The following is a 12,295-nucleotide window of genomic DNA, read 5'->3' as shown; positions in this document are numbered from 1 at the left end:
TGGCCCGAAGGGCCGGTGAGCTTATGTCATGGCGCGGCGTCCGTCGTCCGTCGTCGTCCGTCGTCCGTCTGTCCGTCAACATTTCCTATAAATCGCTACTTGTCATAGAGTTCTGCATGGATTGTAACCAAATTAGGCCACAAACATCCTTGGGGGGAGGGGAACAGAGTTTGTATAAATCTTGGCTCTGACCCCCCTGGGGCAGGAGGGGTGGGGCCCAAAAGGGGAAATAGAGGTAAATCTTCTACATGGATTGTAACCAAATTTGGCCACAAACATCCTTGGGGGAAGGGGAACACAACTTGTATAAATTTTGGCTCTGGTCACCCGGGGGCAGGAAGGATGGGACCCAATAGGGGAAATAGAGGTAAATCCTTTAAATCGCTACTTGTCATAGAGTTCTGCATGGATTGTAACCAAATTTGGCCACAAACATCCTTGGGGGTAGGGGAACAGAACTTGTATAAATTTTGGCTCTGACCCCCTGGGGGCAGGAGGGGCGGGGCCCAATAGGGGAAATAGAGGTAAATTCTTTAAATCGCTACAAGTCATAGAGTTCTGCATGGAGCGTAACCATATTTGGCCAGAAATATCCTTTGGAGAATAAGAACTGAGTTTGTATAAATTTTGGCTCTGGTCCCCGGGGGCGGGAAGGGCGGGGCCCAATAGGGGAATTATAGATAAATTCTATAAATCGCTACTAGTCATAGAGTTCTACATGGATTGTAACCAAATTAGGCCATAAACATCCTTGGGGGAAGGGGAACAGAGTTTGTATAAATTTTGGCTCTGACCCCCCTGGGGCAGGAGGGGTGGGGCCCAATAGGGGAAATAGAGGTAAATCCTTTAAATCGCTACTAGTCATAGAGTTCTACATGGATTGTAACCAAATTTGGCCCAGAAACATCCTTGGGGGAAGGGGAACACAACTTGTATAAATTTTGGCTCTGATCCCCCAGGGGCAGGAGGGGCGGGGCCCAATAGGGGAAATAGAGGTAAATCCTTTAAATCGCTACTAGTCATAGAGTTCTACATGGATTGTAACCAAATTTGGCCACAAACATCCTTGGGGGAAGGGGAACACAACTTGTATAAATTTTGGCTCTGACCCCCCGGGGGCAGGAGGGGCGGGGCCCAATAGGGGAAATAGAGGTAAATCCTTTAAATCGCTACTAGTCATAGAGTTCTGCATGGAACGTAACCAAATTTGGCCAGAAATATCCTTGGAAGAATAAGAACTGAGTTTGTATAAATTTTGGCATTAGTCCCCGGGGGCGGGAGGTGCGGGGCCCAATAGGGGAATTAATAGGTAAATTCTATAAATCGGTACTTGTCCTAGGGTTCTGCATGGATTGGAACCAAATTTGGCCATAAACATCCTTGGGGGAAGGGGAACAGAACAGGTATAAATTTTGGCTCTGATCCCCTGGGGGCAGGAGGGGCGGGGCCCAATAGGGGAAATAGAGGTAAATCCTATAAATCGCTACTTGTCCTAGAGTTCTTCATGGATTGTAACCAAATTTGGCCACAAACATCCTTGGGGGAAGGGGAACACAACTTGTATGAATTTTGCCTCTGGCCCCCCGGGGGCAGGAGGGGCGGGGCCCAATAGGGGAAATAGTGGTAAATCCTATAAATCGCTACTTGTCCTAGAAATTCTGCATGGATTGTAACCAAATTTGGCCACTAACATCCTTGGGAGAAGGGGAACAGAACTTGTATAAATTTTGGCTCTGACCCCCCGGGGCAGGAGGGTGGGGCCCAATAGGGGAAATAGAGGTAAATCCTGTAAATCGCTAATAGTCATATATTTCTGCTTGGATTTTAACCAAATTTGGCCCAGAAACATCCTTGGGGTTAACAGAATTTGTATAAATTTTGGCTTTGACGCTCTGGAGCAGAAAGATTGGGACCCAATAGGGGAATTAGAGGTAAATATTCAAATTCCTTCAGAAAAGAAACAATGAACTCGTATTCAGAACATTCCTAGGCATTACAAACCAGGTGAGCGATACAGGCCCTCTGGGCCTCTTGTTCTTACATCACTCATCTAAATTAAAAACCAAAAATCCAAAGTGAATTGAAAATTGGCCATTTTATTACAACAAATACAAGTCGAGGAAAGTATATAAAAACATAAATTACAGAACGATGACCCATAATATTAAAAGGTCATTGAACAAAAAAAACATTCACAAAATATGCAGGTGGGGTGCAAACTTATGCCACCTGGCAGAGGAAGTTAGCGTGGACACTTGAGAAACATTACTGTGTCCACACACTGTTTCAATCACCGATGTTTATGATAATGAATATGCCGTAAAACTGCCTTTAGCTCTCTATTCACAACACAAACTTGTTCGCAGTAAACCTCCAACGGAATAATCCAAGTACATTTACGAAACATCAGATGCATAACACATACGTGCCTGACCCCAAAACCAGCTACAATCCACTCGGCTACAGAAACAATGTCCTTTGCAATACAAATAAAGTCTGAACCCACACAATCCACACAATCCAACCCACATGTTGCTGCCTATCTGCAAAACAACTGCATCTGGACGTGTCTCGGACAAATGATCTACAAACAATCAAGATGTAATATCACACACTTTGCCCGCACCCCCCTTTCCTAGCAACGTAACTGAAACCTCAGCAGCTTTCAAGTTCAAATTATTCCAGCGATAATAACTGGTCTCAACACTTCATCATTTAGCCTTGGGACACTAACACCTGAACTACCATGCTGTAACCCCAAAGGTAAACACAATCACTGAACTTTGAACTTTTAAAACATAAAAAGGGAATTTGTTACCTATGGCCTCTGCGCTGATTAAGTGACCCTAACTGTAGTCACGTGATCAGAATTCAAGCGGTAAAGAAGCTGGATCCTATACAGAGTCAATGGAAAAAATGTAATATAAACATGTAAAAATACAACATGGCATATGTCACTACATCATAAACGTAATTGAATTGTGATTTTACACATACAATTCCATTTATTTTCCCAGGGATTAATTTTCCAAATCAATATACAACGTCAATGTTTCTATTGTTACGTCAGGATAAGGTCAGGTTTCCGCACCAATCTCAGATTTTTTTTTTATCATAGTGGTATGAAAAATATGAATCAGCCAATCAGAAAGCCAGAGTTAGTATGAAAACAAAGAAAACTTCATTCTTTAATAGTCATTATACAGTTACTGTATGATGACACAGATATTCATTAAAGTATTTTATAAAGAGATCATGGGAATCTTGGTTATCTTGTGTATCTGTTTTTAGCATCTTGTTTTACCCATCTTTTAATGTACATATACCTCTACACCAAAACAACTTTGAACTTATACAGACGTAGAACAAATTGATAATTAATTTATAGAGTCCCTTTAATACTACACTGACCATGGCTTCATCATCTAAATTATGTCAATCAAATATTGATTTCCATGACACAAATTATATTATGTTTCCCAAATGTGGTAAAACAGAATTTTCAGGAATCTTACATTGGTGTTGTAACATGACTATAACTATAGATGTTAGACTGTTATCGATGACTTTTAATTTTTGTTTCAGGCCTTTAAAGTTGTATGGTCTATGACTTGATTTCCTTTTATCATAGAAAAAAGCATTTAAAGTGTTTTATATCCTTTGCAGCCTCTCAAAGTTTTAAACTTTCTATGTTTACCATCTTTTGTAAAATTCATAATCTCTAATTTATTAAATAATTCAGCTTTTTCTCATGTACATTTTGAAAATAGCATAGAAGGCGATCGGTACAGGTTTTATCTCAACGTTTTAAACAAGGCACTTATGTGTGGCAGTTCGATATGTCATCAAACATTTCCTACTATCGCAATGGTTTGTTGGGCTTGTATGGATCTGAACCATCATAAATATGAATTGATATTCACACATTGTATGAATTAAGTGAAGTAAATGTTGATTACTAGTAATATATAAGTTTGTCTGTTTCATTGATCTAGATCATAACATATTCACTCAATGAATTAATGAAAAACATTTGGAGTTTGTTAACATGTGAGAATAGGACCTAGTGCTGACAGTTCTCATCAGTAACACATGTGTTGCTTTTTTTCTAAAAGCATATTATAATACACTAATCAAAGTATTACATATCTACCGAAAGTGATGACTAAGCAATTTAAATCTAATTTGCCTGTATAAATGGTGACAATGAATGTAAAATATGTGATTCCATTATACCACCGGAAGTAATTTCCGGTTTTATTTGATACGTTTGCTTTTAAATGGGTTGTTTGATGTGGTATTGTGAGGGGCACCGTGACCAGGGGAGGTCCGTCTGACAGACACGGCTTTGTCTGGTATTGAGGGGGAAAACCCAGTCTACTAGATACAGTAAACTTTGTCCTCGTTTGTCATTCTGACAGACATTAATGTAGAGAGGATGACATCATGCAGGGCTTAATTCTCTAAATAGAAATTAATTGGTAAGGATGTCAAGTGCACACATTGTTAAGGCAGTTTTATAAACTAATATTTATAACATACTGAGTACTCATGATTTAAGTGTTGGTTGCACTATACATTCTGTATTTCTGTTTTGTGCTCTATCGACAGCCCTGGAAATTTATTCTCTTAGTTTACTTATATTTTATCTTTTTATTCAATCCAATTTATGAAGATTTGTTACAAATTAATTATTTTTTAAGTAATTAGATGACCTACTGCAGTTCTAAAATATACATTAATTTTTTATTATTTTTACAACTATAGCAAGCCTGTTTGATTCATAAATGCTTTATTATGAGTATATTAAACTGATTAAAATTCAAAAATGCAAAGCATGTACCATAAATTTGGACAAATGTTTTAAAGTGACAGGTTTGTTGGCGGGCTAATAGGTGTTAAGTTACCGTGGTACACGACCCCCGATGTTATCTGTGGTCACATTTCGTGGGTGATTGATAACATTCATAAAACTGTTGGGGGATCTAGAGGTCACACTCAAGGTCAAATGGGCTGATTAATTCGTTCAAGAGGAGTATATAGAAAAGATAACCACACATAGCTGATGATACAGAGGAAAATGTGACTAAGGGGCTTGGAATTCTGCTACAATTTTGGGGGAAACATATACCGGTGTATAGATTCAAGTAACATATAACATGTGTTATTCTTTTTCTAATATGAACATTTAAATGTTTGAAAATAAATGATGATTACATTTTAAAACTATGATTATTGTTTTAGTTAATTGTTTTAGAAGTTCAAAGAATATAATATCTGTGATCGAGGCTTTTTGTATTAGTACTGGTTCTTTTTAACAATGGTGTATCCATTGAATATCTGTCAGTCTAAAGCGTCTTGATTTTATATCAATTGCTCTGTATGATATACTGGCATACCTATAGGTCAATGTGACCTTGACCTCCAAGGTCTAATGTCACATAATGAAAGGCCATTCTAATTTGATTTTTGTACTTCGGATTTTTAAATAAAAAAAAGAGATTATTTTGAAAAAGCAAAAAATTGGAGCGAGTGAGTGTTTTCAAAGGATTTTTTATTAGAATTTAGAATTATTTGCCGTAATAAGCGCCTCTCCACTTTAACGCCCCAATTCTATGGATTTAACAATGTTTTACAACAGGTGTTGCCTCTAACATCAGCAATGTATTGTATCCCATATTACATGAACATGCAAATCTTTTACATGTGTATGACGAAATAATGATTTGTCTTAAATGATATCAGGCATGTTTACTGTAACAGATTAATGTACTATGAGTACAGAAAAATTTAAAATATTTTGACTGACTTTTTTCGTCCACAATTTACATTTTGGTTCATTAATAAGGGCCCCCTTTGCTACAATTATTGAAGTCCCCTGGGCGCTAATTAGGGCGAATGTGGTATGTTATTGTTTCCAAACTGAATAAGTCAAAGGCTCTTAAAATTCTTTTTCATGAAGCTTTATGAGTATGCAAGTATATTTTGCTTTTTATTTGAAAAGTAAAAGAAATCTTAATTACTTTTTAGCATTGTCATATCCATTTTTATTTCTTCCTGCATATACTTTTTTGTTTTAATAATCTTCACCGAGATTCTAGATTCGGGATTATAAGGAGAGTAACAAAAACCACAAAAATGTGATTGTGGCCATCGAGATGATTCATACAGACAGAGATTCTCTCCTTGATATACATCCCCAGAGTTGTGGTTACAAGGAGGGGTGATGATAATGTAAACATTTCACCCCCCCCCCCCCCCCCCCCCCCCCCCCCCCCCCCCCCCCCCCCACCCCATACACACACACACACATACACCCCCCCACACACACACACACACATACCCCCCCCCATACACACACACACACATACACCCTGTCAATTCTGTAATGTGGTGGCCAATTACGGAATGTCGATAAAATGTAATCTCAGGAGCAGCTGTATATGATTGATAACTTAAATTATAAGAAACAAATTATGATGAAGTCGTTTGAACTGAATTAATAAACATGCATTTTATGAATTGAATTCATCCTTATAAGCTCCATTTCCATCGATTGTGACATTTTAATTGGATGGTATGGCGCCATAATAACCAGGAGCGACTGTATACAAATGATATTTCAATATCATAGAACCACCATATTGTCTTTATAGGAGTGTTGACAAAGAAAATTCCTTTTATCATGAAACTATTGATTTATTTAAGATTTATGGTATATCATCAATCGAAAGTAATTTTACAATAATATACATGAATGCACATACAAAAATGTATGAGATAGTTGTTAGCATCATCCATCAATTTTATCCCTGAATGATTTACAAACTTTGTAATGTTGGACATGTCTTTACCAACTTGGCAGGTGAGATATTGTCCTGGTGATAGAAATTTGGTAGAGTCACACCTTAAAAGCGGTAGTATTGCATGCAAAACATATTTTGTATATAAAGCGTACATGTAAGTAAAAAAAACCACAAACTTTCAATTATTTCTTTTTTCAGGCAGCAAATTATGACTTTTTCGAGGCCCTTGAGAAGCTGTGTTGTGAAGAACTGGAACATATTGAGATGCCAGTGTTTCAGCCAAGCACAACAGATATACGAGCTGGTCAACTCCTTACCACGCCCGAAAGTAAACCACAGAACAAGGATGTAAAACAGGACATCATATCAGGAATGACTAACCTTAGTCTAGCTCTTAGTCTAGGTAAGGACATTATACCAGGAATGACTAACCTTAGTCTAGCTCTTAGTCTAGGTAAGGACATTATACCAGGAATGACTAACCTTAGTCTAGCTCTTAGTCTTGGTAAGGACATCATATTAGGAATGACTAACCTTAGTCTAGCTCTTAGTCTCGGTAAGGACATCATATCAGGAATGACTAACCTTAGTCTAGCCCTTAGTCACAGTAAGGACATTAGATCAGGAATGACTAACCTTAGTCTAGCTCTTAGTCTCAGTTAAGTCGTTATATCAGGAATGACTAACCTTAGTCTAGCTATAAGTCTAGGTAAGGACATTATACCAGGAATGACTAACCTTAGTCTAGCTCTTAGTCTAGGTAAGGACATTATACCAGGAATGACTAACCTTAGTCTAGCTCTTAGTCTTGGTAAGGACATCATATTAGGAATGACTAACCTTAGTCTAGCTCTTAGTCTCGGTAAGGACATTATATCAGGAATGACTAACCTTAGTCTAGCTCTTAGTCTAGGTAAGGACATTATACCAGGAATGACTAACCTTAGTCTAGCTCTTAGTCACGGTAAGGACATCATATCAGGAATGACTAACCTTAGTCTAGCTCTTAGTCACGGTAAGGACATCATATCAGGAATGACTAACCTTAGTCTAGCTCTTAGTCTTGGTAAGGACATCATATCAGGAATGACTAACCTTAGTCTAGCTCTTAGTCTTGGTAAGGACATTATACAGGAATGACTAACCTTAGTCTAGCTCTTAGTCACGGTAAGGACATCATATCAGGAATGACTAACCTTAGTCTAGCTCTTAGTCACGGTAAGGACATCATATCAGGAATATGACTAACCTTAGTCTAGCTCTTAGTCACGGTAAGGACATCATATCAGGAATGACTAACCTTAGTCTAGCTCTTAGTCTTGGTAAGGACATCATATCAGGAATGACTAACCTTAGTCTAGCTCTTAGTCTTGGTAAGGACATTATACCAGGAATGACTAACCTTAGTCTAGCTCTTAGTCTTGGTAAGGACATCATATCAGGAATGACTAACCTTAGTCTAGCTCTTAGTCTTGGTAACGACATTATATCAGGAATGACTAACCTTAGCTTTAGCTCTGAGTTTTGGAAAGACATGACATTTGTGTATCAGGAATCACTCAGTGTAGCTCGGGTTTTTAATCAGCTATCATAATTGTTTCAACTAAGTGTATTTCATAAAAGTGCTGTAGCTGAGTTTTTAATTGTGGATAGAACATATTATAGAAAATAATGAACTTTTAGGTCAGTCTGGTGCAAGTGACTATTTTGGCCACCCTGAGGGCACTACTGGAGGCAGTTTGACCACAGATGACCTGCCGTCTAAAACGCCTGACCACCAGACTGAGACCGGTGCAAGTGACCATTTGGGGGAAGTCATCGCTGGAACCAAAACAAGTGACCAAGACAGGACCAAAGATGGTAGCAACCAAAGGGAGACTTCTCAGTCTGGGGACACCGCTTCAGATGGGAAGGAGGTAGGGGATTCCCCAGTGGTACCAAAGTCCGAAGAGTTGGAACCAAGGGAGACAACTCCTGCTCCACAAGATGATTTGGCAGATTTGGGGAGTGAACACATTGACCATACATCTAGTCCAATTACTGATCTACCAACTTGTACAGTGGAGGAGGTGAAGGATATCACCATGTCAGAATCTGGTAAGTCACGTCAGAATCTGGTAAGTCACGTCAGACCCTGGTAAGTCACGTCAGACTCTGGTAAGTCACGTCAGACCCTGGTAAGTCACGTCAGACTCTGGTAAGTCACGTCAGACCCTGGTAAGTCACGTCAGACTCTGGTAAGTCACGTCAGAATCTGGTAAGTCACGTCAGACTCTGGTAAGTCACGTCAGACCCTGGTAAGTCACGTCAGACTCTGGTAAGTCACGTCAGACCCTGGTAAGTCACGTCAGACTCTGGTAAGTCACGTCAGACCCTGGTAAGTCACGTCAGACTCTGGTAAGTCACGTCAGACCCTGGTAAGTCACGTCAGACTCTGGTAAGTCACGTCAGACTCTGGTAAGTCACGTCAGACCCTGGTAAGTCACGTCAGACTCTGGTAAGTCACGTCAGACTGGTAAGTCACGTCAGACCCTGGTAAGTCACGTCAGACTCTGGTAAGTCACGTCAGATCTGGTAAGTCAGTCAGAATGGTAAGTCACGTCAGAATCTGGTCAGAATCTGGTAAATCATGTCAGAATCTGGTAAGTCACGTCAGAATCTGGTAAGTCACGTCAGAATCTGGTAAGTCATGTCAGACTCTGGTAAGTCATGTCAGACTCTGGTAAGTCACGTCAGAATCTGGTAAATCATGTCAGACTCTGGTAAGTCATGTCAGAATCTGGTAAGTCATGTCAGACTCTGGTAAGTCATGTCAGACTCTGGTAAGTCACGTCAGAATCTGGTAAGTCATGTCAGACTCTGGTAAGTCACGTCAGAATCTGGTAAGTCACGTCAGAATCTGGTAAGTCACGTCAGAATCTGGTAAGTCATGTCAGAATCTGGTAAGTCATGTCAGACTCTGGTAAGTCATATCAGACTCTGGTAAGTCATGCCAGACTCTGATAAGTCATGTCAGAAGCTGGTAAATCACGTCAGAATCTGGTAAATCATGTCAGAATCTGGTAAGTCATGTCAGAATCTGGTAAGTCACGTCAGAATCTGGTAAATCATGTCAGAAGCTGGTAAGTCACGTCAGAATCTGGTAAGTCACGGTCAGAATCTGGTAAGTCATGTCAGACTCTGGTAAGTCATATCAGACTCTGGTAAGTCATGCCAGACTCTGATAAGTCATGTCAGAAGCTGGTAAATCACGTCAGAATCTGGTAAATCATGTCAGACTCTGGTAAGTCATGTCAGAAGCTGGTAAGTCACGTCAGAATCTGGTAAATCATGTCAGACTCTGGTAAGTCATGTCAGAAGCTGGTAAGATATTTCAGAATCTGGTAAGTCACGTCAGAATCTGGTAAGATATGTCAGAATCTGGTAAGTCATGTCAGAATCTGGTAAGATATGTCAGAATATGGTAAGTCACGTCAGAATCTGGTAAGTCATGTCAGAATCTGGTAAGTCACATCAGAATCTGGTAAGTCATGTCAGACTCTGGTAAGTCATGTCAGAATCTGGTAAGTCATATGTCAGAATCAAAATCATGTCAGACATCTGGTAAGTCATGTCAGAAGCTGGTAAGTTCACGTCAGAATCTAGTAAGATATGCAGAATCTGGTAAGTCATGTCAGACTCTGGTAAGTCACGTAAGAAGCTGGTAAGATATGTCAGACTCTGGTAAGATATGTCAGAATCTGGTAAGTCATGTCAGAATCTGGTAAGTCACATCAGAATCTGGTAAGTCATGTCAGACTCTGGTAAGTCACGTAAGAAGCTGGTAAGATATGTCAGAATCTGGTAAGATATGTCAGAATCTGGTAAGTCACATCAGAATCTGGTAAGTCACATCAGAATCTGGTAAGTCACATCAGACTGGTAAGTCACGTCAGAAGCTGGTAAGTCACGTCAGAAGCTGGTAAGTCACGTTAGAATCTGGTAAGTCACATCAGAATCTGGTAAGTCACATCAGACTCTGGTAAGTCAAGTAGCTGGTAAGTCACGTCAGAATCTGGTAAGTCATGTCAGAATCTTGTAAGATATGTCAGAATCTGGTAAGTCATGTCAGAATCTTGTAAGATATGTCAGAATCTGGTAATTCATGTCATAATCTGGTAAGATATGTCAGAAGCTGGTAAGATATGTCAGAATCTGGTAAGATATGTCAGAATCTGGTAAGTCATGTCATAATCTGGTAAGATATGTCAGAACCTGGTAAGTCTTGTCAGAATCTGGTCAGTCTTGTCAGAATCTGGTAAGATATGTCAGAACCTGGTAAGATATGTCAGAACCTGGTAAGTCTTGTCAGAATCTGGTCAGTCTTGTCAGAATCTGGTAAGATATGTCAGAACCTGGTAAGTAATGTCAGAATCTAGTAAGATATGTCAGAATCTATTAAGATATGTCAGAATCTGGTAAGTCTTGTCAGAATCTGGTAAGATATGTCAGAACCTGGTAAGTCATGTCAGAATCTAGTAAGATATGTCAGAATCTGGTCAGTCAAGTCAGAATCAGGTAAGAATCTTGACAGTCAAGTCAGAATCAGGTAAGATATGTCAGAATTTTATAAAGTCATGTCAGAATCTGGTAAGTCATGTCAGAACCTAGTAAGTAGTGTCAGAATCTGGCAAGATATGTCAGAATCTATTAAGTCACATCAGAATCTAGTAAGAAATGTCTGAATCTGGTCAGAATCTGGTAAGTCACGTCAGAATCTGGTAAGATATGTCAGAATGTTGTAAGATAAGTCAGAATCTTGTAATACACGTCAAAATCTGGTAAGATATGTCAGAATCTGGGTAGATATGTCAGAATCTGGGTAGATATGTCAGAATCTGGTAAGATATTTGAGAATCTAATAAGTCGCATCAGAAATTGGTAAAATATGTCAAGATCTGGAAAGTCTTGTCAGAATCTGGTAAGATATGTGAGAATCTGGTAAGTCACTTCAGAATCTGGTAAGAAATGCCAGAATCTGGTTAGTCACATAAGAATCTGTTAAGTCTTGTCAGAATCTGGTAGGTCAAGTCAGAATTTGGTAAAGATATATCATAATCTGGTAAGATATGTCAGAATCTAGTCAGTAACCTCAAAAATTGGTAGTTGCAGAATCAGGTAATTTGTGTCAGAATCTGTTAAGATATGTCAGAATCTAGTAAGTCACGTTAGAATCTGGTAATATATGTCAGAATTTAGTAAGTCACATCAGAATTTGGTAAAGATATGTCAGAATCTGGTCAGTCTTGTAAGAATCTGGTAAGTTATGTCAGAATCTGATAAGTCTTGTCAGAATCTGGTAAGTCATGTCAGAATCTGGTAAGTCTTGTAAGAATCTGGTAAGTTATGTCAGAATCTGGTAAGTCTTGTCAGAATTGGTAAGTCATGTCAGAATCTTGTAGGCCACCTGGGAATCTGGTTAAGATATGTCAGAATCTGGTTATAAAATA

At 39.1% G+C, this 12,295-nt stretch overlaps 1 protein-coding gene across 1 annotated transcript in view; it reads left to right on the top strand.

Moving 5' to 3' along the window:
- Positions 1-12,295, top strand: part of LOC138315791 (nonsense-mediated mRNA decay factor SMG8-like) — a 55,406-nt gene that overhangs the window by 24,277 nt on the left and 18,834 nt on the right. Inside the window, exons 15-16 of the mRNA XM_069257062.1 lie at positions 7,005-7,209; positions 8,490-8,903. Coding sequence (XP_069113163.1) covers positions 7,005-7,209; positions 8,490-8,903 — 619 coding nt within the window. The remainder of the gene's footprint in view (positions 1-7,004; positions 7,210-8,489; positions 8,904-12,295) is intronic.

This window comes from Argopecten irradians, chromosome 1 (assembly GCF_041381155.1).
Source record: "Argopecten irradians isolate NY chromosome 1, Ai_NY, whole genome shotgun sequence".
Classification (NCBI taxonomy): Eukaryota; Metazoa; Mollusca; class Bivalvia; order Pectinida; family Pectinidae; genus Argopecten; species Argopecten irradians.
The sequence above is the reverse complement of the archived record's forward strand: the minus strand, read 5'-3'. Positions and strand labels throughout refer to the sequence as shown.